At 38.7% G+C, this 23,774-nt stretch overlaps 1 protein-coding gene across 18 annotated transcripts in view; it reads right to left on the bottom strand.

The window, feature by feature from the left end:
* TCF4 (transcription factor 4) overlaps window positions 1-23,774 on the bottom strand; it is a 365,613-nt gene that overhangs the window by 35,870 nt on the left and 305,969 nt on the right. For all 18 annotated transcript variants that reach the window (XM_081252097.1, XM_081252104.1, XM_081252089.1 and 15 more), the window contains 5 exons: window positions 22,255-22,360; window positions 18,478-18,611; window positions 12,497-12,629; window positions 3,317-3,384; window positions 2,119-2,197 (listed from right to left, as the gene is read on the bottom strand). In XM_081252097.1, the coding sequence (XP_081108223.1) occupies window positions 2,119-2,197; window positions 3,317-3,384; window positions 12,497-12,629; window positions 18,478-18,611; window positions 22,255-22,360 (520 nt within the window). The remainder of the gene's footprint in view (window positions 1-2,118; window positions 2,198-3,316; window positions 3,385-12,496; window positions 12,630-18,477; window positions 18,612-22,254; window positions 22,361-23,774) is intronic.

The raw sequence follows: 23,774 nt of genomic DNA on the forward strand, positions 1-23,774 counted from the left end.
AGGAAATAAGATTAGCTGGCAGCGATCCGCTAAACCAGAACTTTAAACACTCAATATAACAACGTTAAGTAATTTCTTCCCAAGGAAACACGTTTTTAATGATTCACTAAACTTAAAGGTAAAGAAAGATTCCTGCTGTAATAAATATAACATGTCTAACCTACCACTTTCAAATTAAAAACCACTTTTAAATTTAAAATAATACATACTCCATGTAGAAAATTTAGAAAATAAAAAAATTCAAGAAAGGGAAAAAAAAATCTATGATCTCACTGAAATCTCATGCTCTGACACTGTTAGCACTTTAAAAATCTATTCTTCCTGCCATTTCTGGGTGTGCATGTGTGTGTATTTTTATGCTAAATAAAAATAGAATATTTCGGTCAATTACTTTTAGTGACAGAATCTGGACAGAGCCATTGGTGTGAAAATAGCAATCTATCCCCATATTTATATCTTCATAAAGTTCTTTCTTCCTAACATGTGCTCTTCCAGGATGGATTACCAGCACCCCAAAAGTGGCCTTGTTTCAGTGTCTTCCACATAAAGCATGCTCCTCAGGTTTGGGGGATTTGTGGCGTTTTCTGGAATGATTTGTTCATCGTAACTTTCCCCTCCCATCCTTAACCTGGAAGCGGAGTGACAGAGTGGTGAGCCCTGGATTCCAGCCTGAGCTCTGATATTGCTACTGATGGATCCTCAGCAAATCCCATACTCTTTCTGGGCCTTCATATGTCCATCTGTAAATCAGAGCATTCAACTCAAACAGCTGTTCTCAAACTTTATTAGGTTCTAGAATATTCTTTTTTCCAAATTATAAAATAGATGAAATCAGAGCTGCCTTGTTTGAAATGGGGAACTTGGGAGTTCTCCCTGTCCAGACTCCCTCATCCCTGGCCTCACTGGGCTCCGTGTTGTCTCAAGCCTTCTCTGGCTCTGGACATTGACACCTGTGATCATTTTCCAGAGCCTAACAATATGGTACTGAGCCGGAAGGGGACAACAATTCTGAACTTGACTTTTCTGTCATGGGGAGTATTTCCTTGCTGCTCCATTATCTTCTTAATGGCTCTTCCCGGTTTCAACATTGTCTCTCTGGAGATATGAACTAAAAGGTCCAAGCCATTTCCCTCTCTATTCTGTGACCCCCTCATGTCAATGGAGGCTTGGAAAAGGCTGATATGAAGTCTCACCTAAGCCACTCTGAAAGCTTTGTGGCCATCTGAAATCTCCCACTCTTTACCAGGGAACCCACGTTATGAGGGGCCATGTGAGTGCTGCATGCAGGGAATAATACAGAGATGGAGGTGGCGACATTCAGGCGATGACTCCAGTCTAAATTACACTAAGGTCAGGTTTCAATCAGGTACAGATGTGATTTCGTGTGGTTTTTTTTTTTTTTTTTTTTTTAGAAGCCACCTGTCCTCCTTCCAAAGAGAAGAGACATGTACCAGACAAGGCCTTTCTGGAAGCATTTATACTGGAAAGGCAATGAGCCTTTAAAATGGAGCTCCGAAAAGTGCAATGCTTTACTAACACAATTTAACAACTTATAATTTTATTATTTGAAGCCAAAGGTCATGTTAATTTGTTCTATTAAATGGCAAACATCCCCTTTTACTCCACAGTTACATCACAATTTATTTACACAATTATAGTTTTCTTCAAACATTCCAGTAACGTGGGCTTTAAAGAGGGGATCTGAAAAGCCTAAAATTTCTGTGGGAAATGATCCTTTTGAATAATCTATATTTGATCACTATATAATCTATATTCCTATTCATGACGATGTGAACTGGGTTTTCTCATTGAGATGTTTTATTGGAGTATATTATTCTGTGGAGTATCTTCTACAGAGCCAAGAAAAGTTTAAGAAGGAAGTTTCCCACACGCCTGTATATTCTAAAAACACGTGATTTTTAAGAAAAGTTTTGGATGTAAATGACTTCGCCATCATACGGCAGTCTGTCTCTCCCACCCTTTCCTATTTGTCTGTCCAGAAATGCTCTGTTTTGAGCTTTTGGAGGGAGTGAGTTTCCACCTAGTAGCGCAGGAAGTGTAAGGGGGAAACCATTCCATAAACTGACACTCGGATGCGGTGGATTTATGGTACTGTACCTGACAGAGACGGGGGAGAGCCAACAGGAGTTGAAGGGTTTGATGAAAAGCTGTTGTTAGTGTGATCTGGAGAATAGATCTTAAAACAGTGGGGAGAAAAAACAAAAACAAACCCTCATTCATTGGGAATAAATATTCAACAATTTTAAACTACAAAGTGTCAATGCAATTCATTTTCAAATTTCAAGGTACACAATACATTCAATGATCAACTGTAGTACCAATATTCTAAAATGAAAAACTTATAATTTTTCAATAGAAGAGCCATTGAGGTGGTATAAGATAGTGGGAAAAGAACCAGACTGGGGTCAGCTGACTTTAGTTCTCGTCCATTTCCTCCCATGTCCTCCCATGGCTGTGTGGCCATCAACCTACACAGATACTCCAAACCTCCCTTTCCCTCCTCCATAAAACAAGAGGTTGGACAGCATCATCTCTAAGATTTTTGTCCAACCCCTTCTGCATTATGTTTAAGGCATGTGATTCCAAGGCATAAGAATGCTCAGACCGAAGAAAAACTTTTCCTTAGGTCACAATGCTAATCTAAGTCAAACTCATCTCTGCCCCCAATGGTAAAGGAAAAACCAACTGAAGAGACAAAATGTTAGAGCAACAAGTCTCCACTTACATTTACAAATGATCACATTCAGCTTTTGAAGACCGTACCAGGTACACTCCTTCAGACAAGGAAGGGTGCCACCTGTCACTAGTGAACATGCAAGGAATGCTGGATTCTAGCCTCTAGGCAGTGGGCGGGCGAAGCGGAGAAGCTGAGTGCCAATTATGTGACAATTTCTCCTGGGTCTCAGTTATGGTCATTTTTCTGAAATGCCTTTTGCAAAGTGTTTTGGAATTACCCCTTGGCAAAGTCAGTCAATCAGTGAGTACCCAAACGACTTTAAAAGAAAATAAGACATCAAGATAGAAAATCTATCCTCTTAAAGGCCCTGAGAATATCCACCAATCCACGATTGAGTACCGGGAAGCGGAGGAGGCAAGATGGAAGAGACCAGCCATCTGCTGGAATCTTCAAAGTTCTCTCCTCAAATTTTCCAATGATCATTATGCAAGGAAGCTAGCCTTTCCAAAAATCAAAGCTATTTGCCATCCATTTTCTAAAATTCTAAATGTCCACTTCTGATTAAAGTTCACCCTTCTGCCATGGTACATATGAAGTCCAAAGTCAATATTTCCTCACCGAAGCAAGTGCTTTCCCCAGAGCATCTCCAGTCTGGGAGCTGCCTGCTGCTCCGCTTCCTCTATTTGCTGCAAAAACAAAAGGCAGAATATGAAAAACCAGGCAGTGAGACGCCAAATGATTTTCTATTCCTGGTCCATTTACTCACAATTTAATTGCATTTTTAATGCTAATTACAACACATTAATCTTTAATTAGCATTAATTTGTTTGCTGAGGTAGATGTCAAATATATTCATGTTACATTTTTTTACAGATAAAATACAAACCTGACACCCTCGTTTAAAGATAAAGTGTTTTAGTTGCTATTACGTCCCCCCGGTTGTGTATGAGTGGTTGGTGGTGAACAGTAGCAGGTGAACATATGATGGTCATTGCTAAAAAGTGTGCAGTACTTTCAGGTCCCTGAAATCCTCAGAGTTTGCCTTTTCTTTATATTTTATATAGTAAACTGAATTATCTTCATGAATGATTTACATCTGCTTTCAAATTTTAAAAACCCTTTTTTTTTTTTTTTTTTTTGCTATACAGCAAAATGAGATACTCCTCTCAGAGTTCCACAATAAACAAAATAAAACAACCAAAAAATCTGTAACAGGCCTTCCTTCCTAGGAGGGAAAATATTTTTAATATTTTAAGTAACATATATTCTCCACACATTTTAAGTCTGTGTTCACATTTAAAGAATTTGAACCCTTAGCTACTAAAAGTCAATATTATCTCAAATTCTGGAGATAAAATAAGTCCACATGATGATGAAGCAATCTCTATTATCTTAAACACTGGTGCTTCTATCTACAACATAGATGAACAAAGAGTACAGTCAGCCTTCTGTATCCACAGATTCAGCATCCAAGGATTTAACTAACCTCGGATCAAAAATCTACAAAAAAAAAAAATTCCATAAAGTTCCAAAAAGCAAAACTTGAATTTGTTGTTAGAGGCAACTATTTACATAGCATTTATATTGTATTAGGCATTATAAATAATCTAGAGATGACTTAAACTATATGAGAGGATATGCAAGGGTTATATGCATATACTACACCATTTTATAAAGGGACTTGAGCGTCCTCAGATTTTGGTATCTGTTGGGCGGTCCTGGAACCAATCCGCTGGAAGGATACTGAAGGATAACTGTACTGTTAATAAAAGGATACAGGTTCTGGTATATAATTCAAAGCCAGCTCTATCTAACAAGTGTCTTTTGAAAGTAATTTGCCTTTATAAAATGGTATAACCAGTGGTGTTCTTTTACATTTATTAAGGCCTCAGCATAAGCAAATAGATATAATATTTAAATAAAACCTATTAAGCTCCAGGAGAAGATGTTTCTCACTATTTTGTGAAATAAGAAAAGGAAATCTTAAATCAACTGATTAATCCAAGCAAAACTTCATTACACATTTAAAACTGAAGAAAAATTCCCAACCCTATCCTCAACCCAAGAAAGCAACCCTTCTGGCAAATGTGACATCTTCAGCTTCCAGATCTGTAAAATACAGTCGTGGGATCAGATCGCAAGTGGTCACATTATCTCCGTCTCTAGCTTATCCTGACCTCTGCTTAGCATAGTTAAATTATGCTTGTTATTTTTACATATTTATATGTTAGGTATGATAGTTCGATAATCTTTTGATGTGTGCTTTGTTTGGTTAACAAAACTCACACCCACATTCATTTGTTAATTACTGAAACTGAAAGAAAACTGGTATGTGATAAAAAGAACACAATCACCTTCTGACAAAACAAACCTATTCTTTTTCTTATCACAAATTCATAATATTAAAAATATATTAGTTGCTAGTACTAAGGAATTTATGTATAAGAAAGTTCTTTGAAATGAGGGTCTGACATCATACAATTGAGCTACTGGAAGGAACCCAGAGATCAAGAGTGCTAAAAATACTTAATATAAGAGACAACTGAAATTATATCTGGTGTGAAAATAAAAATTTCTGCATCAAGGAGTTCTTTTAAAACTTAAGACAATTCTAAAGAGAAAATAATAAAGATTTTGAAAACACAAAGAGCACTAACATTTTTTAGCATGTATTACCATGGTATTTGGGGGCAATTATACATATATATTTGTTTTTCTTCCCCCCAAGAAGCAATATTATCATATACACTTGAAATTAGATTTATTAGTCAAAATAATTTGTGATATCTGCTTGACTAGAAAACAGATCTTCATGAAATGAAAATTCAGAGCCACAATAGAAAAAAATTACATTATCTAACAAAGAAACTAAACCCAAATAGGATAAGATATTGTTATACTTATGGATAAAATTTGCTGCTGTAGTAGCTTTCAAAAGATTAATTCTTTGAACAGCTTTAAAATGAGAATAATAAGTGTTTTAAAATATATTTTCATGAAACCAAACAGAAAGAATTAAAAACCAATAAAAATATTTTAGAGACATTTAAAAAATAAAGTATACTCCCAATTTATCCCTTCCTCCCACCCTTTCCTCTCTGGTAACCATAAATTCATTGTCTAAATCTGTGAGTCTGTTTCTGTTTTGTAAATAAGTTCATTTGCATCTTTTTTCTTTTTAGATTGGGAGTATGGGATTGACATGTACACCCTGCTATATTTAAAACAGATAACCAACAAGGACCTATTGTAAAAAAAAGAAAAAAAAAGAAAAAAAGAATATGCCTAATCTAAAAATAAAAAATAAATTATATGTGGCATAAAAATCATACTTTAGAAGAGATAAGATACAATCCTTACGATCTTTTCATACTACACCTTTCTAACTAAACTTTCTATTAGTGCCTGTTTTATACAGGGAGATGTTAGAACTCAGGAAGTACAATAGAAAGACAGGATTTAGCGCCTTACATTATGTTGTCATGAAAATGTTTCAGAAAACTACAAAGGCTGCTCATGGAAGCCACTGATAAGAGCAGACTATTTTTTAACATACAGCCAGCCATTCTACCTTGCAACAGCTGGAGAACCACCCCCAGAGCTTAAATTTCAAAGCAGTTTATTGGGACCAGTTTGCCCTTGCACTTGGAATGCCTTTTGTTCTGTTCCAGGAAACACTGGAGAAGACACATTTTCAAGAGTCCCTAAACATGTTCAGCTACATGGGTCGTTCTCCTGAAGATCTCTCTTTGTAGTTGTGTGCCTGTTATGTGAAAGGGCATAAATAATCAGAAAGTGAATATATATTTAATTCTCAAATAGAAAAAGTTCTTCTATATTGAAGAAACGAGTCATGTTTAGCAAACTACCTTCCTCATTCAATGTGTGCTCATCAAATCCACTTTCCCACCTTTCATGTAACAGGACTTGATTACTATTCCAGGCCTGAGTTTTTGTCAACTGATATTATCAGAAATTACCAAAATGCCCAGATAACAGAAATAAAGAGAAAAACTATTGCCGCCCTGCTTGGTAAAGACTGGATGGATTTCTCATGTGATTTTAGCTCTTATCAGTTTCTCTAGCTCAAGAGAAAAAAAAAATAATCAAGTCTCTAAGTAGAGCTGTAACATAAATATGAATGGAAGATGAGAAGTTATTAAGAGGAACTGTAATTTTGTAGGAGGATTTGACACTGCCAGCCACCCAAGCGTTGTTCAGATGGCTTGAACACAGGTGCTATTACTGGCTAGAAGATGGAGCAAAAAGAAGGGTTTAGTCTTTTCAGCTACAGGTGGGACCACCCTCGGTCTCAAACTCCACTTTGGGGAAAATGGCAATTTCCGTTAGACATACCCTAATCCAAACATCAGGATGAGTGGTGTCTGGGGATTGACTGCTGTAAACCAGAATTTGGAAGATGTGTTACCCCTTTACTGCATACCCAGAACCCCAGGCTGGGCACATCCTGAACATATAAAAGGATGACGAAGTGCAATTCAGAGTGCCTTTGTCTGAAAGAAGATGATGGTTTTAAAAACTTAAGTTGTTCTGAACTGTGTCCAAGTGACCCTCATGTTATTAAACTAGTAGAAGCAGCCTAACAATGGCATGAGATTCTCTACAAAGATAACAAAAGAAGGAGCATTTCCAGCCTTCCTACGACCTACAGTTTTAGAATAAAAACTTACATCTAGGCTATGATGCACTCATTTTTAGCAGGAGGGATTCCGAGGAATTCAGGGGGGAAGCTGGGCCCCCTGACCATGCGCAGGAAATGGATGAGAAGACTTAAATCAAACTAGTTTATTGTTCTCCGTTGGTGGTCTTTGTAACTAAGATGCCACGACACTGCTGGATAAAATTCCTATTACTCTTAGGCTCTGTGCCTGTTCATCACCCAACTGTATGTGAAGGCTCAAGATTCTTGTAAAAGACGAAGTGAATCTTATGTGACTACTCTCATAATAAAATTACTGTGAAACCAAGTCCTCAAGGGGAAACGGACATAATGTTTCTACTAGAAAAGCCACATACTAAAACGCATCGTGTCATACAAACATGTCATTAGAAGTGAAAGTTGGAAGCCAGATTAATCCATGAACCAGATAGATATTCCAGGGTAATCTTTAGCATATGTTGCATTCAATCAATCTTGGTAGTTTGTTTCTTCAACACTGTTTGGTTTGAGGTTTAAAAACATGGCAAATACCATGCTTTAGAAAGCAGGCCGGTTAAAGACTAATAAAACAATAACAGTTATTATAACCATTATGCTAGCTCTATGCCCAATTCCCTCTGAGAAGAAGGGAGGGTGTGTAGCCCCAAACCACAAGCGGTCACACCCTCTGCATGTATACAAATGGTATCTCCCAGTGGGGAACTGGAGCACTCTTGTCCTTGGGTAGTCTCAGGGGATTGTGTTAGTCTCAGGGGATTGAGGTGGGTCTCTCAACCCTTTTGAATAGGAAGGGCTATTGAATAAGGCAGGTAGGAAGGAAATATGCAGATAGTACGTACCTACATGTACCATGTATAGGACTACCATCTTCTAGACATCTCTCTCCTCTAGAGTTCGTATCTAATAACTAACTACATGTCCTCCTCTGCATGCATGCTCACATGCAGAGGCATTATTGGACTGTAGTGATTCTAAAGTACACCGAGCAGCATTACATTGAAAATGCTTTAGGAATCAAGTTGAAAGGCTCTGATGGTGGTAACTCTTGAAGCCCTCAGACTTAGCTTCTATCCTTAACTGGCTGCCCCTTCAGGTGAACGACTAAGAATCCACGGTGTGTTCCATGAACTATATTCATGTAATTTCAGGGTGCTAAACAGACCCTTCTAAGTCAGACACGCCTAATGCAACCTCCAGAGTTTGCTGGCAAGGCTTCGCAGAAAAGTAGTGGTTTACATGCCACAAGTAAAATATTTTACTGTACGATTCTTTCAAAAATCCATGGATGAATGTGTCATTAAAAAAAAAATCATGTTGATGGGCTTCCCTGGTGGCGCAGTGGTTGAGAGTCCACCTGTCGATGCAGGGGAGGCGGGTTCGTGCCCCGGTCCGGGAAGATCCCACATGCCGCAGAGCGGCTGGGCCTGTGAGCCATGGCCGCTGAGCCTGCGCATCCGGAGCCTGTGCTACGCAATGGGAGAGGCCACAACAGTGAGAGGCCCGCGTACCGCAAAAAAAAAAAAAAAAAAAAAATCCTGTCGTTAATAAAACCTGAGTCAGCTTTGTCCTTCCAAGCATTTCTCAAAAAATGATATTGGACATTAAAGGGCAAAAGAAAACAAAACAAGAAACAACGGCTGTCCCTCCAAGTCAAACACAAGCCATCCTGAACCTCAGTGAGCACCTTCCATCTTTCAGATTCAGAGGACAGAGCCAGAGGCAAAGGAGCATGTTTCCAGAGAGGTTACCCTCTGATGGTTCTGGAATTTACATCTCACCCCACATGCATTTTGTTGTCCTGTCACTGGTTGAGGACCGTCATTGACTGCCAGGAAGACACGGTATAACATGAAACTGAGAGATGGAGCAATGATCTTCCTCTGAACTGAAAAAGCCACTTCCTAAGACATCAACGCCATTTATGAAAAGACTGCATTGCCTTGCAACTTTTCACCAAGAAAACTTGAAAAATGTGATGTCCATGTGTTAGTGCTTGAACCCCATTCTTACGGCATTAGTATTGCTTACAGTCATTTTCTACAGAATCATGTGTGTAATCTCAAACATGTGTCAGGCTATGTGTTCCCTATTTACCAATTATTTAATTAGCTCTGTTTGTTCTTTGAGATACAGGCAATGTAATATTTCTTTATTTCCTGCATTTCAGAATGAGTGAGTATATGCCAAATATTTTCAAAAGTCTACAGATGTATCCTATTAATCCATACTGTTTGTTAGGGAAGTATCACTAACATCAGAAGAGAAATCTTCTCTTCTTGTTACACAGACATACTGCCATTCCCTGGCTTCTACCACACTGTGAAAATCGAACTAAAGCCTAGGAGAATTAAAGTGCAAAGAAAAAAATAATAAAGTGCAAAGAACCAGGAGCGACTCGGACCCCGTGCAATATTAAGGTTTACTATCATACTTAAATTCTCCTCTGTATTTTAACTTAAGGAATTTGAGGATGCATTATTTTAAGGATGAACACTCTAGAATGCTCTCCCCTAAAGTAACCCTAAAGTAATAACTGTATATATGCAAATTAATAAAGATCTGTTCCTCCAGAAAGCTGAATTACCATGTCTACTTATGTCCCGAAATGATTCTAAAGTTTTCTCACATGCTGCTAGTGATTTTGACAAGTACACCCATGATGATGGAGTAATTTATGCAATAAAGTTGTTCCTAAAAAGCGTTTTCTGGGTTCCCCAAATCGCACACTTTTCCCTTTGAAAATTATAGCTCCTTTATTATTGTCTAGACACCCCTCCACTTAAGCAGGGCCCTTTGGTCTGGATAAAAAGTTAAGTCCATCTTTAGGATGTAGCTGAGCCCATTAGTATGTAGAAGTCACCTACTATTGCCCTAACTGCCCAGACCAAATGAAGGAGAGTAGACATTCCTGTTCATCTACAAGCCAGGGATGAGCCAATCAGCTTAAATAAGGCAAATTCCATTCCCACTGAGACTTGTCGTGGCTCTGCTGACCACAGCTCGTGGAGGATAATCACACCATCTCATAATATCTCTTTCTCCCCAAGTCCTGACTTCCCTCGTGGCGCAGTGGTTAAGAATCTGCCTACCAATGCAGGGGGCACGGGTTCGAGCCCTGGTCCAGGAAGATCCCATATGCCACAGAGCAACTAAGCCCGTGCGCCACAACTACTGAGCCTGTGCTCTAGAGTCCGTGAGCCACAACTACTGAGCCCGTGTTTCACAACTACTGAAGTCCGCATGCCTGGAGCCCATGCTCTCCAACAAGAGAAGCCACTGCAATGAGAAGCCTGTGCACCACAATGAAGAGTAGCCCCGGCTCACCGCAACTAGAGAAAGCCCGCGTGCAGCAACGAAGACCCAACACGGCCAAAAATAAATTAAAAAAAAAAAAAAAAGACTGTTTGGCAAATCAGTCAATACAACATTTTTTCAAATGGTGCCTAGGTCTGCTTTCCTCAACTCAAGCTCTTGCTCTACCTTTGTGCCTTCCTAAAAAAAGAAAATTACTCAAACCATAAGTAGACAGGAAATCTGCCTTGTAAGAGGATGAATGACCGGTCATCCTTCTTTATAACTAGACCTCATGACTGCAGAAAGGGGTTTTCCATTTGTCAGACCACATTGAAGTGAAATATGCTTTTCTCACTCTTTCAGTTCTGCACTTCTTTCTTTCTTCTTGTTTTTCAGATCTGCCAAAACTGCATTGATAGCTAACAAAACTTCCCCACGCGACCTCTGCCCATAGTTCTCCAAGGTCAAACTGATGCAACGCATTGGTAGAGGCTTTGTTATGAAAGTTACAAAAATGGAAACTCTTCCCTAAATCCGCCTCTTAGAGCGACATGGCGGAGAAGGGAAGGGCTGCTAGATGGCTCATCTCGAGTGTGAAGTATGTTATTGAGTAGCAGGGAGTGTATTATTCAGGCAGAATTATATTTGCAACATTTCAAAACACATCTCTTCTCGTTCATCAAAAACTCTCCCCCTCATAAGTGATTCATGCCACTTCCCGAAGTTCCAGAGACTATCTAAAGAAAAAGAAAAAAAAAAACAACTGCGAAGAGTTAAGGAGACGAAACTGCAGTATTCTTCTATCATACATTCTTCTCTATAAAATGTACAGTTAGTGTTCTCATCACTAACTGGAACCACTAGAAGTGATCATAAGGCCGAGCTACGAGTGGGTTTGAGCTAGAGCCAGAGTAGGTGGAGACCAATGCAAGTCTGAGGTTTTAATAAGACCCTGAAGCGTCAGACTGTGCCACTCATCTGAATGACAGAGTTGTCAAAGGCAGAATCAGAAGGTGGTGGCTGCCTCACCGCTAACCCGGACTCTTCCTCCAGGGGCAGCTGGATGCCCTGCCTAGCTCCTCCCTCAAGAGAAGAGTGTTGGTGGGGTAACCATCCATCCTAGGAAGAGGACCATAATGGACATCATGAAAATTGAGAAGATGATGGCTCAGTTTATTTGATAGAGGCACTCTGACTGGGTCTTAACTTATCAGTGAATTCGCTGCAAAAAAGCAGCAAATAACTTCTGGTCCATTGATGCCCAGGCATCTCCTCTCCCATAAGTCAGCAAACACTTCGTCCCCTCTGGAGGACTCAACGATGCCACAGTCTCCATAAGGTGAAGCTATCTAGTTATTAATAACAATCTATAAATGTCACATGAGCTAGTTTTCAGAAGACAGTGGTGTGTTACGGTTAAAAGCTTTGCATGGTGACTGGAACTTGAGAAGCGATCAATAACTCCTATTTAGAGCTATTATGCCTTCTCTCTTACTAATCTTCAATGGTTCGTCTTACTGAAGTTCACTTTGTTCGCTGTTTGAGAGTGTGAGAAGCAAGGTAGTTTTTTGGTCTATTTAAACCTTTATTCGATCTAATCACTCACAATGGAGAAAGTGGCCAAATTTCAGTTTCTTGGGACCAAAAACGTGATTACAGTCAAGCCAATGACAATTTGTGTTTGGTTCATCTGTCTGTTCATTTGGTTATGTGATAAAAATTCACTGCTTGATTACTGTTCAGTGATGGGGTGGGGAGAGGTCCTTGATTATTAAACCCTGACACTGGCTGTTGGCAACAGAACTGGCGTTTCCAAGACTCACCCATTATACTGTCTGTTCCGTTGGCAGGAGGTGTACAGGACGAGGTGCTGTAATGGTTTGTACCACTACGGTGGAAAGTGGACATCGGAGGAAGACTGGAATTGATTTCTGCTGAGGAGTGTGATGGATAGCTCTGTGGCAAGAAGCAGAAAAAGGAGGCCATATTTAATCACAAAACATCCAGTGGATTAGTTTTCCAACACTTCTTTCAGAACTCTTCGCTTTGCAATGGAGACAGCCCTCGGAATTTCAAAATATCCAAGAATACATCTCGCTTAGCTCTGACAGCTTTCATTTTTCAAATAATAAAACACAAAGACATAGTTGGTTTGGGTTTGCATCAAATCTAGAGGAATATAATGGCAATGCTGGACCTTGAGAAATGATCACGATCTCTAAATATAACAATTACTGCTTAAAGGCATGTCTAGGACTTCAGCAACATAAAAGACCACCACCACTATTATTTTTCTGTATGGCCTATTGATCAAGTAAGAAAGATTCCATAATATAATGAATAAAACACCACCATGACCCACAGGGTTTACATTACACTTCATCCTGACCTTCTGAATACGAACTGACCAAGAATAAACAGTCTCAAATCTTCTTCCTGCCAAACTGGATCATCTTTCTGAACTCCAGCAAGAAGAAAATGGTAAATGGAAAATTTAAAAAGCAGTAATGATTCAATATCTCTCTAAAGCATTAATACATAAAGCCTTAAATCAATGACTATGTTGAATTACACTGGAACAAACGAACGGAGAATGACTTATTTTACTTCTTTCTTTATAGGTCCTCTCCCTTAGCAATATGCCATAGAGTTGACTATGAAAACAGAACATCACCTCTTACAGAATCATTTACTTTAAAGGCTTAGCTTTGGGTTCGACTATCATACTAGTTGTCCAAATAAGCTGCTTTTCTTGGGGCATCTCACAGTGCCTATAAGTGCTGTACAATCAGCAGATCACTAACAGAAACATGGTTATTTACAGAAACATGGTTATTTATAAAAATGGAGCTATTTTCTTTTTCATGACAAAAAAGTAGCTTAAAAAGTTATTCTCATAGCCATTTGAATGTATTACAGACATGTAAAGGAAAAATATTTAAGTTAAAATATAATACTTTTTCTTTATATATAGTATATTAATGGGCTATGGATCTTTATTATATCATTATTGGAGATTCTGTTGAAATTAGAGATTGAATATGATGCTGAAAGTCAGGGGTGATTAAAGCGTGGACACCCTGTGTCTTGGGATCCCCTAGTTATTTCGTGAGGCCCATCTTGGGTTCTATCTCTTCCTTGAGGGTCCCTTACTACTTCCAACTCTTTCATAATCTCGTCTCTTTGAATCCCTAATGCATTTACATTCTGCACTGCGCCATTAAACACTTAATTAAATGTTGCTTTTCTATGCTTTCTCTTTCAAGAGCATTTCCACCGAAACTGTAAACTCTTCAAGGGGAGGGAATAGAGCTCATAGCTCCGCATCCCACAACTTGTGGCTGAGTGATAAACACACTCATCCTATGAACAAAGAACAACTGGTTACCAGCTCGTGTTTAATAAATAGTGGGCTGAAATGCTACTTATTTGAGAGACAACTAAACAGTTTAGAAAATAAGTCTACATTTTGGAGTCAGTTTGCCAATGACATGGCAGATGCCTTTGAAAATACTACCTCTGCACACTCCAGACAGTCCAACGGAAAGGACAACTTCAGTGAGAAAGTTGGGATGACGCCCTTAAACCATTCCAAGTTCCCAAGAATGCCTTTCAGACTTTTAAGTTTCATGGACATCTTTGCTTGACCAAAAATTCCTTAGGCCACCTGTTTAAACTCATTTCTACTTGGCACTTACAGAATACCCCAAGTAGTCCACGAAATTTTCTCCAAAGGATGATAGAGTGGGCCCATTCCATAGTACAACTGACCTAAAAAATTGGATAAGCCATGGAAGACCAAACTTAGAAGAGCTATTTCTGCTTGAGAGCTAAAGACTATAATAATGTGGAAAAAAGAAACAGACTATGGAAAAAGAAACAGAAAGGTAAAAAAGATGATTTGATTTCATTTCTACCCAGTCCTATTCTATGCTGAGTTTCTGAAGAATAGAGAAACCTTATAAATCAGTCCCAAGCTTGCAAAAATCAAAACAGAGGAAAAAGCATTCTGAAAAATAGTTAAATCACTACAATAATGACAGGATGAGACAGGAAAAAGATTACTGCATCAGTGAGAATTTTTAGACCCTTTCAACTTGGTGTAAAATGGGCAGTAATTCAGGATTTGACAAAGGGTTACTACTGAGTTCAGAGAATAAACAGAAAAGTTCTTCCCCAGATTTTAATGGGGAAACCAATGCAATCCATGTAAATCAGTAATTTTTAGAGACTCATAGAAAATTAGATGCTGAAAGAAGTTAATGAGATTTATAACTAGATTATTTTACAAAGAAAAGGATTTTGACAACGACTGTCACTCAAAGACGTGATAAAAACACCACAGAAAATATTAGTGATATGTGAATAATGTCTCTTTAAGAGTATTTCGGGATCAACTATAAGCACTCCCCTTAGTCTTTCTTACTCCAGCTATTAATACTGTCGACCCTGCTGGCCACAAAGGCAAAGGAAAGGGGAAGTATGACAAAGTGTTATGGTTTTACATGCCCACTATTTGTTTATTTATTTTTACTTATGATACCCAATTAGAGTGTATTTGGAGTCTACTGACAGAGTAAGTGTTGAAAATATTTCCATGAGTGATGTTTTTTATCAACCTATGGGTTGATAATTCACAAAGTAGAAAATATAATTGTTAGCACATACTAAGAATAAAGTAGTCAAACTCTGGGCTAGAGCAGGGTTTCACAATCTTGGCACTGCTGATCTTTTGTGCCAGATCATTCTTTGCTTGGCAGGGGTTCGGTGTGGGTGTAGGGGGGTTCCTCCTACGCATTGTAGTATGTTTCCCAAATCCCTGGTCTCTGTACGCTAGATTCCAGCAGCACCTATATGCACCACGCCCCTCCGAGTTGTAACGTCCCAAAATGTCTCCAGAGATTACCAAACGCTCCCTGTAGGGCAAAATCAGCCCCAGTGAGAATCACTGGAGTAAGAGTTTATGTTACAAACAATAAAAGACAACAGCACTTCCTTTATATTAAAATTCCAGACTCCCAGGACTATTTCACTCTGTGGTACAAAGACCATGCCTAACCCATGCCAGACTGCAGGGACGCTATCCTATTTTTGAAAAGAACTCTGCCAAGTCATTCCAAACAACAACCCATCCCAAAGCTTAACCACAAACTCCATTCTTATGAGTGATTTTGCATGTGTGTCTGTGACATAGTAGTGATTAGCTGTGGGATTGTTGTAGAGGCTGAAACTGTAAAGGGGATTTAAAGAATCAAAATGGGTGACTGACAGTTGCTACTGATATATGTGGATTTTAAGCTTTGTGATTACATGTTCTATTATAACACAGTATAAAGTGATAGAGGCAATAATGGTTCTAAAATGTGCTACCTTCACAGACATACTAATTTGGCCAAATTACACCCAAAGTAATCCAAAGAAAGCTTTCTTCTTTTTCTCAAACTATTCCTTTGTTCAGTATAGAATTGGGCAAAAGCTCCAGATGAAAATTTTAAGGAACTACCATTACTTTCAAATGAAAGGTAACTAACCACCTACTGTATACTCAAATGATTCTCAATCGGTATCAGATTTTTAAAAGTCACTTCAGCAAGAGAGTTTTGAATAGTTACTGAAATCACAATGATTACTAGATATAATCATTCAATAGTTTCCCTATCAGTGAGAAAATTCATCAGGATACATTACCAGAGACCTAATTCATTTGCCCTTCTGAAAAACAACCCCCCTCATCTCTAAGATCTGCTAAATGATTATGTTAAGAATGAAAACTGGGGCTTCCCTGGTGGCGCAGTGGTTGGGAGTCCGCCTGCCGATGCAGGGAACACGGGTTCGTGCCCCGGTCCGGGAGGATCCCACATGCCACGGAGCCTGCGCGTCCGGAGCCTGTGCTCCGTGGTGGGGAGGGGGGTGCACAGCGGTGAGAGGCCCGCGTACCGCAAAAAAAAAAAAAAAGAAAACTGTTTTGAGATAGATAAATGACATTACAAATATAGCACCTGATACAACCTATTGGGTTACTCCTTCAAAATGATCTTTCCTCCTGGTTGATAATATTGTTTTGGTTCAGCAAACTTTTCTAAAAGGGTGTAGTTGGTTTCCTTTTTAAAATTACATTTTCTGTGCATTTGAGTGCATTTTCAACATGCTTCCCCCATGCAGTGAACTCGATTGGGATAAAAATCAAACCACCTAAGTCGAAGTTCTACAGCATGATAGAGAAAGGAAGAAAGAAATTTAGGACTGAAGAAAAATAAATGTCAAATGGAAATTCCAACATATAGTACAGTGTCGAAGTCTTTTATTTGTAATCAAAACTTTCCTTGCCTATAGTACACATACAATTTTGATCATGGGTTCTTTAGAGAAGTGCAAAATGATGATGGCGAAATAAAAATGTTAGCCAAGAAGAAATTCTAGTATAATAATAAGTGCTATTTCTTTAAGCTTTCATGCTAATGACTCTAAGTAGGAGGTGGGAGAAGAAGAAATTTGAAAGTAAATCATCTGCTATTTATTGAAAATGTGCTGAAATTTAAGATAGTTTGTGATTTCCACATTCAAACTTGAGAGATGATTAAAAAAAGGTCAATTCCATCTCCATCATTTATCTCTCATTTGAGGATAAGCTAACTGACTTCCCAGTGTCTCTGTCACTAGGACTAACTAAATTGATATTTGAAAGGATATCGGAAACCTTAACCTCTGGGATGTTTTCGGTCATCAGAATAGGATATGTCACCTTTCCTATATCTCTGGTGGCCGAGCAAAAGAGAATAAAGCCCACAGAAATCCAGAAAGTACTGTATCCTATATTAGAACAGAGAAAGAAACATACATCTGGGTATTAGGAGAAGAAAAAGGAGCACATCGCAAGATGGAGAGTAGTAATATAAGTACCACTAACTGGATTTTTCATACTCTTTTGCATTTAGGAGATTAGAGGTTCATACCTTTTTTAAAGCCATTTTATTGCACAAGATACTTGGTCCCATATTATCTGCATCCCAAACCTTCATGATCTAGAAGTACTCTTTCCTCCATTTAGTGATAGACTTAAGTTCATCAGTGGATTCTGGTCTGTGGTAGTTTTTGAGGTTAGAAAAACAACTGATGCGTTGCTTCCTCCAGAATAAAGACACATACTAGGATGGATGAGTATAGTATTGGAGGGTATGGAAGTATAGCTAAAATACTGAAAATCGGGAATCTGATCTAAATAGAAACCCCATGGTTGCTGTTACTGATGGGAGTGTATAGGAAACAGGAACGCTTTCCTTCAGGTGTGGTACAAGAGTTCAAAGCTGTCATCAGCTAAAGAAGCCGGTCAAGGGGAAATGGAAATGCCCGTGGGATATGTGTTATCACCTACTTTCAAAGTCCACTGGCTATCACTCTGCCCCCTGCAGTATATCCTTCAGTACTACAGATAGCAAAAAAACCCCACCAAAACCCAAAAGCCAAAAAAACCCAAAAAAACAAAAAACCCCAAGGAACCGTCACAGCTAAAATTCTGCAACTCAAATACAATATGTATTTATGTACCAAGGGAAGATGACACTGTGATAAAGAAAGCACAGAACAAAATGCAATAAACAGAAGAACAGCGACAAAGAGAATATGGCTTATGAAGATGATCTGGTTGAGTTTGTCTTTGATTTCAGAAACAATACAACTGGAAGAATAATGGGTGTGTGCCATTTTTACATTCATTGATAGAGTCCATGTGTATATGCATGCAAAGACAGGATGAGATTTAATAAACTAGCTGTGTTGTCCCCATTACCAAGTGAGTCTCCCTTACCAAACGTTCATGTGGATGCAGGCTGCAGTAGCTGCTAGACTGTGGAATATGAGAAGAATTGCCCAACATTCCTCCATAGCCAGGCTGATTCATCCCACTGGAGGAGCTCCAAGGGTCACTGCTGTGATGGCCATCTGTGAAGGACAAAGAAAACCATGACTTTTCTGAGGCATTCAGTCTTGCCTTATAGAGTAGGGTGTTTTCATATCCTGGAAAATGACTGCCTGTTGTATATTCATCTTTGTGTTGGTGAGCTGATTATATCAGAAGACAGTCTCATTATTTTTTCCCAAGTGGCTCTATACTGCCAAACAAATATAAATATTTAACAGAGTTAAAGGATTCTTAGTAAAAATTTAACTGTAAAAGAACAGAACATATTTCTACATAGAACTGTGTCAAGACAGCAAGGTAGCTAATGCTAAAGAAAACATTTCTTAGAAGTCTTTTTTTTTCTATGAAAACCAACTAAAAAATTAAACTGTTCCTAAATTTTGGGAATTTTTTTGGGAATTATTTTGAAAATAAAACACTTGAGATATTACAGGGTTGGCAAGCTTACAAGTTTTGAGAACATATAAAGAAATAAGTAATAATGAAAAAGAATATCTCTGATTTCAGATTGGATTTCATTTTTGTGACATACAGAGTAGATGGAATTAAAGTTGGAATTACATTCTGGTATGTAGGGAAGAGGAATCTTATGTATATAGTTCTGAGTTTTTGACTTCTTTAATGTTTGTATTTTGGTATATAGTTAAATAGCTATCTTAAGCCTTCAGTAGCAATTGAAAGGGTACACACATGTCATAAGGTAGATACTACGGTAAGGACAATTTTGAGAGCCTCCAGATTTTATAAAACTGTGAGTTAAAAAGAGGTTTAAAATTATATGGAAATTATATGAAGTATCTTTTAATACCAAGTTAATCTTTTATTAACACCATATTAAAAATATTCCTACAGATTTTTTTTTGACTCTCTGGGCCTACTGGCCTCGAAGTTACTACTAGATTGCTATTGTTTGGTCTGGGTTTCTCAGATTAAGGGAGCCGAGCATTTATGTTACTGCTCAGTTCAATTTTTCTTTCTTTCAATAGTTTAACAAAAATTATTAAATGCCAGATATATACAAGGCCATCAGCTAGGTGTTAATTGTATGGCAGGCATTGCTCCCTTGAAAATAGGATTATTTTCACCTTACACGTTATTTAATAAAGGCCTTTTGAAAATGTAGGCAGTAGGCAAGTTAAATCTGACACTATATTTCATAAAGCCTTTTTTTCCCTGAGTCTTTCACCCCAGAAGTTAGAATTCAGAAAACTGGAATGGTTTCAGGGCAGGAAGGAATAATCCAGAGATGTCTTAAGAACTATGAAAGCAAAATCATGTCTGTGATTTTGACAACTAAAGAGTTTTAACTAGAAGGTGGAAGCTAAAGTTAAAAATAAGAGGTCACACAATACTGGGTTTAAAATATGCTACTAAAAAAATAAAATAAAATAAAATATGCTACTGACAGTCTCTGAATACCTTTCATCTAAACTGTGTTTTCTTCAAGACCTGAATTCTCAGGGTACTGTGGATGCTTACTGAAGGACACTGATGTGAAATGGGATCACGACGTACTGTTTCTGTGATCATAACGTAAAAACATAGGACTTTTTAAAAAGTTCTTATTCATGTACTTCAGATTTAGCTCTGAGATTATGGAAGTTCAGATGTCATCTTAAATCCAAACATGAAGTTTAAGACCACTGACATTTCAAAGAGATGACATGCGTGGCAAATAAATTGAGAATCTCTATCACTGAACAAGAGTCTCCTGACACATTCTGACATGATGCCCTACATGGAAATACATTTAGGATTTGTTAACACAGACACTCTACTCAATGCAGACTTACAAAAATACACATTTTACATAAATTATGCTTTTCACAGTAAATTAATATTTATCACATCCCATGATCTTGGCATAATGTGGGTTTGAAAGAATAGAATTAGATGTGTGCCAATTAATTGTGCTCATCATAAATGTCAACTCAAAAAACGTTTTTTTTTTTTTTTTTGCTTCTTGGGTATTCATATGCAGAAAAGCAAATGTGTTCCCCGTAGTTAGTTTTGCGTGGTCTGCTATGGAGAAGAAGCTTTACTCAACCTGATCTTTCCTTGCAGTGTGCACGGTTTAAGCAAGTGACCTTCCTGAAGGCAGACAGAAGAAGTCTATCCTTCTGTCCATTTTCTCAAGGAAATTCAGCTTTGAGTGATGAGTCCTTGAGCTGGCAATCTCTATAAGCACCAGTAGTGGTAGCATAGTCTCTCTGACTGGTCATAAAAGAGAGGCGCTGGTGCCCAGGTGGCCGCTATCTATAGCTGAAGGGGATACAGCTTTTGTCATGGCACAGAACACACCCAAGTGACATACCTGCTGTTCCCCTGGAGAGAAAGGGACCTCGAGGACAGGTCACAAAGATAAAAGACCCTGGTCAACAAGAGCTCCATTACGCGTGGAACCAATTCTCTCTATTCCCGAGGGATCCATTCGATTCCATTTTATAGATTTTCCAGGGAATTTCACATGTGAACTAACAACTCAAAAGAGCTAACACTCTGAAGGGAAGGGAAACAAACCCCTTTGAAACAGAATGACTTTGGGTATGTCCACTGTAATCTAAGGGAGATGCCAAGCCACCTCCCTGGGACTTGCTGCCCCAAGGGGCTCTCCTTCCCGTGACATGGTCCTTCCGGGAGGAGCACGAAGAAGGAAATCCCATGGCACTTTGCCAATGCAAAAAGAGTTAAGTCTACATACAGGGGTTCTTGGTGAATCCCATATCTGAATTTCAGAGTATTAACCTGGGAACAAGATCATCACATTTTGACAGTACGTGTCCCAGGGGTATAGGGAATGGAGCCTTAGCTGCATCCTTTGGACGGTCTCCTCTCATCAGCAGCTGCTGTCATTTCAACCATCTTGGTCTTTTCTAAGCAGCAGAAAGAGCTGTATTACCAGGGGTGAGATTATAAGCTCGGGGAACACACATCCATGTGCACTGAATTAAGTGCACTGGACAATTACATGGATGAAATACACTTTACCTACCACAAACCTGTAATTTTCTATATTTTTCTGGGAAAAAAGCTGGGTCTTGGGCCCTCAATCCGTCAGTATGTTGGAATAGAGCTTTTGCTGTGTAATGAAATAATATTCCTGACTTTAGATAGGTCACTTCATCTTCAATGGGACGCTTGTTCTTACCTATAAATTAATAAGTGGCCAACGTTTTTACTGATAAGAACAGATACTAAACTTGATCTTAGCCAAAAGGCCGAAAAGTGATTGTAAGTGTCCAACATTTTTATATAAAGGTATATATGAGGATGATTTGTTCCTAGGAGGCTAAATCCGGGATGCTTAAAATACACACTGAACCAAAGCTCTTCTAAACATACAAACATACTCTTCTCGGGAAGTGAAGACACAGAAATGATCAGTCGTGGAAGACCATCCCCCAAGAAGAATCCGTTCTAAGTAAGCAAACCAGCCAAATCTTAACTCATGATCTCTCAAGAGGCTTTCACTTAAAAAATAAGTCTTAGTGAAGTTTTCATTAATTTATTTTTAATGAATTCAATTCCTAAAACAGAGCGTGACCTTCAGTGTTCTATACTTGCCTCCTCTTCCATTTCTTGAGTAACAGATCAGCACTCTTCTGTCCCATATATGACATGAAAAGACCCGTGGATTTCCCCTCGGACGAGGTGGTGTCTTACCTTGCATGAAGAAGGAGCTAGGGAAAGTGCTGGCTGCTGGTTTCGAGGAAGGGTAGCCTGGCGAGTCCCTATTGTAGTCGGCAGTGCTGGCTGACGGAGCATAAACCTGGGGAACAAGAGCCCATTTAGTTTTGCTTGCTGCCTGGACCAAAGCATCTCAAGGTCCGTGACTTTACAAGAAGCAGGCACAAAAGGCAAAGTTTCTACCACGTCCATCCTAGATCTGACCAAACCCTGAAAACACTGCCCCTTTCCGAATACAGAAAATCAAAAAAAGGCCAAGTAGGTTTGTGTGAATGGAAAACCAGGTGTGATATTTTCCAGTTACAGGCAAGAATATTGAGAATTATGTCTGGTTGTAAATATATTATATAATACCCATAGGGTTGTCCTGGGAGCCTAAGCATTCTTCTTTTGTTTTTTTAACACAAATGGCCCATGAGCATGTAAAAGGTAAAAAGAGAAACACCTGCCTCAAGCTTCTCCCGTTTTGTCTACCTTTCAATTAAAATTGAAAGAGAGACAGAGAGACAAAAAAGACAGATAAAATGAATGTGCTCTCCAGATCTCAGAAAGTGACAAACAGATCTTGGAATATTAAATTCCCATAGTGTTAGCTTTTTGTAGAGATGCATGAAAAGGGCCATTAAAAGCCCAGATCTACACAGACCCCCGACAATCAGTGTGTACACAGGAAGGGGGAGGAAAACCCTCATTTATAGTTCTTTTTATCTTTGGATGTTCAATAGACTTAAAAACTGCCAAAATCCTAACTTACTTACATTCGTTTACTAATACTCAGGAGACTTGGGGAACCAGTGCTTTATAAAAATAGCTTCTGTATTTTCTTGTTTATGTTTGCTTTAAAGAAGACAGCACAGTAGAAAAGCATACATTCATAAGGTATAATTTAACTTTCACTGGGTTTCCCCCTTGCCTTTTCTGCTAAATATAATTTTTTTTTAATCCCCGTTTCCTTTTGCTCCAAAAGTTCCTCTCTCCAGATGGTCGGAGAGACTGAAACGCTGTCATCCTCTTGATGAAAATGGATACCTTCCTGCCTCCAATTTGAAGCGGGCGGCTCACAAAACTGGCAGTGAACCTCTGGTGATATTCACAGGTCACAGGAAAAGAAAAAAGAAATCCACCAATAAAAAGGCAACTGCAGGGTTACCAAAAAATAACTCCCCCCCCCTTTGTTTTTCACAGCGCACATGGAATAAACACCCTGAGAAAAATTATATAATTGTTCTCAGAACACCAAGAATCATGAACTAAGCGCTAATACAAGGTCTAGGATTTCACAAAGGATAGGGCCACAGAGACAGATGCGGGAAAATATGCATACACATGCATACATCAAATAAATGCTACATATGCCCCACAGTGCCCTTGAAATTGGGAGGTCCTGGAGACTGAACAAAACAAAAATAAACCAGAAAAACCCTTGCACACTTTAAAAAACAAGGATTCTTCCTAAATCATGAAAGAATCTAAGCCCTATATTTTTCCTGGGCTAG

This window comes from Mesoplodon bidens (assembly GCF_964165515.1).
Source record: "Mesoplodon bidens genome assembly, chromosome: 13".
NCBI classification, from domain to species: Eukaryota; Metazoa; Chordata; class Mammalia; order Artiodactyla; family Ziphiidae; genus Mesoplodon; species Mesoplodon bidens.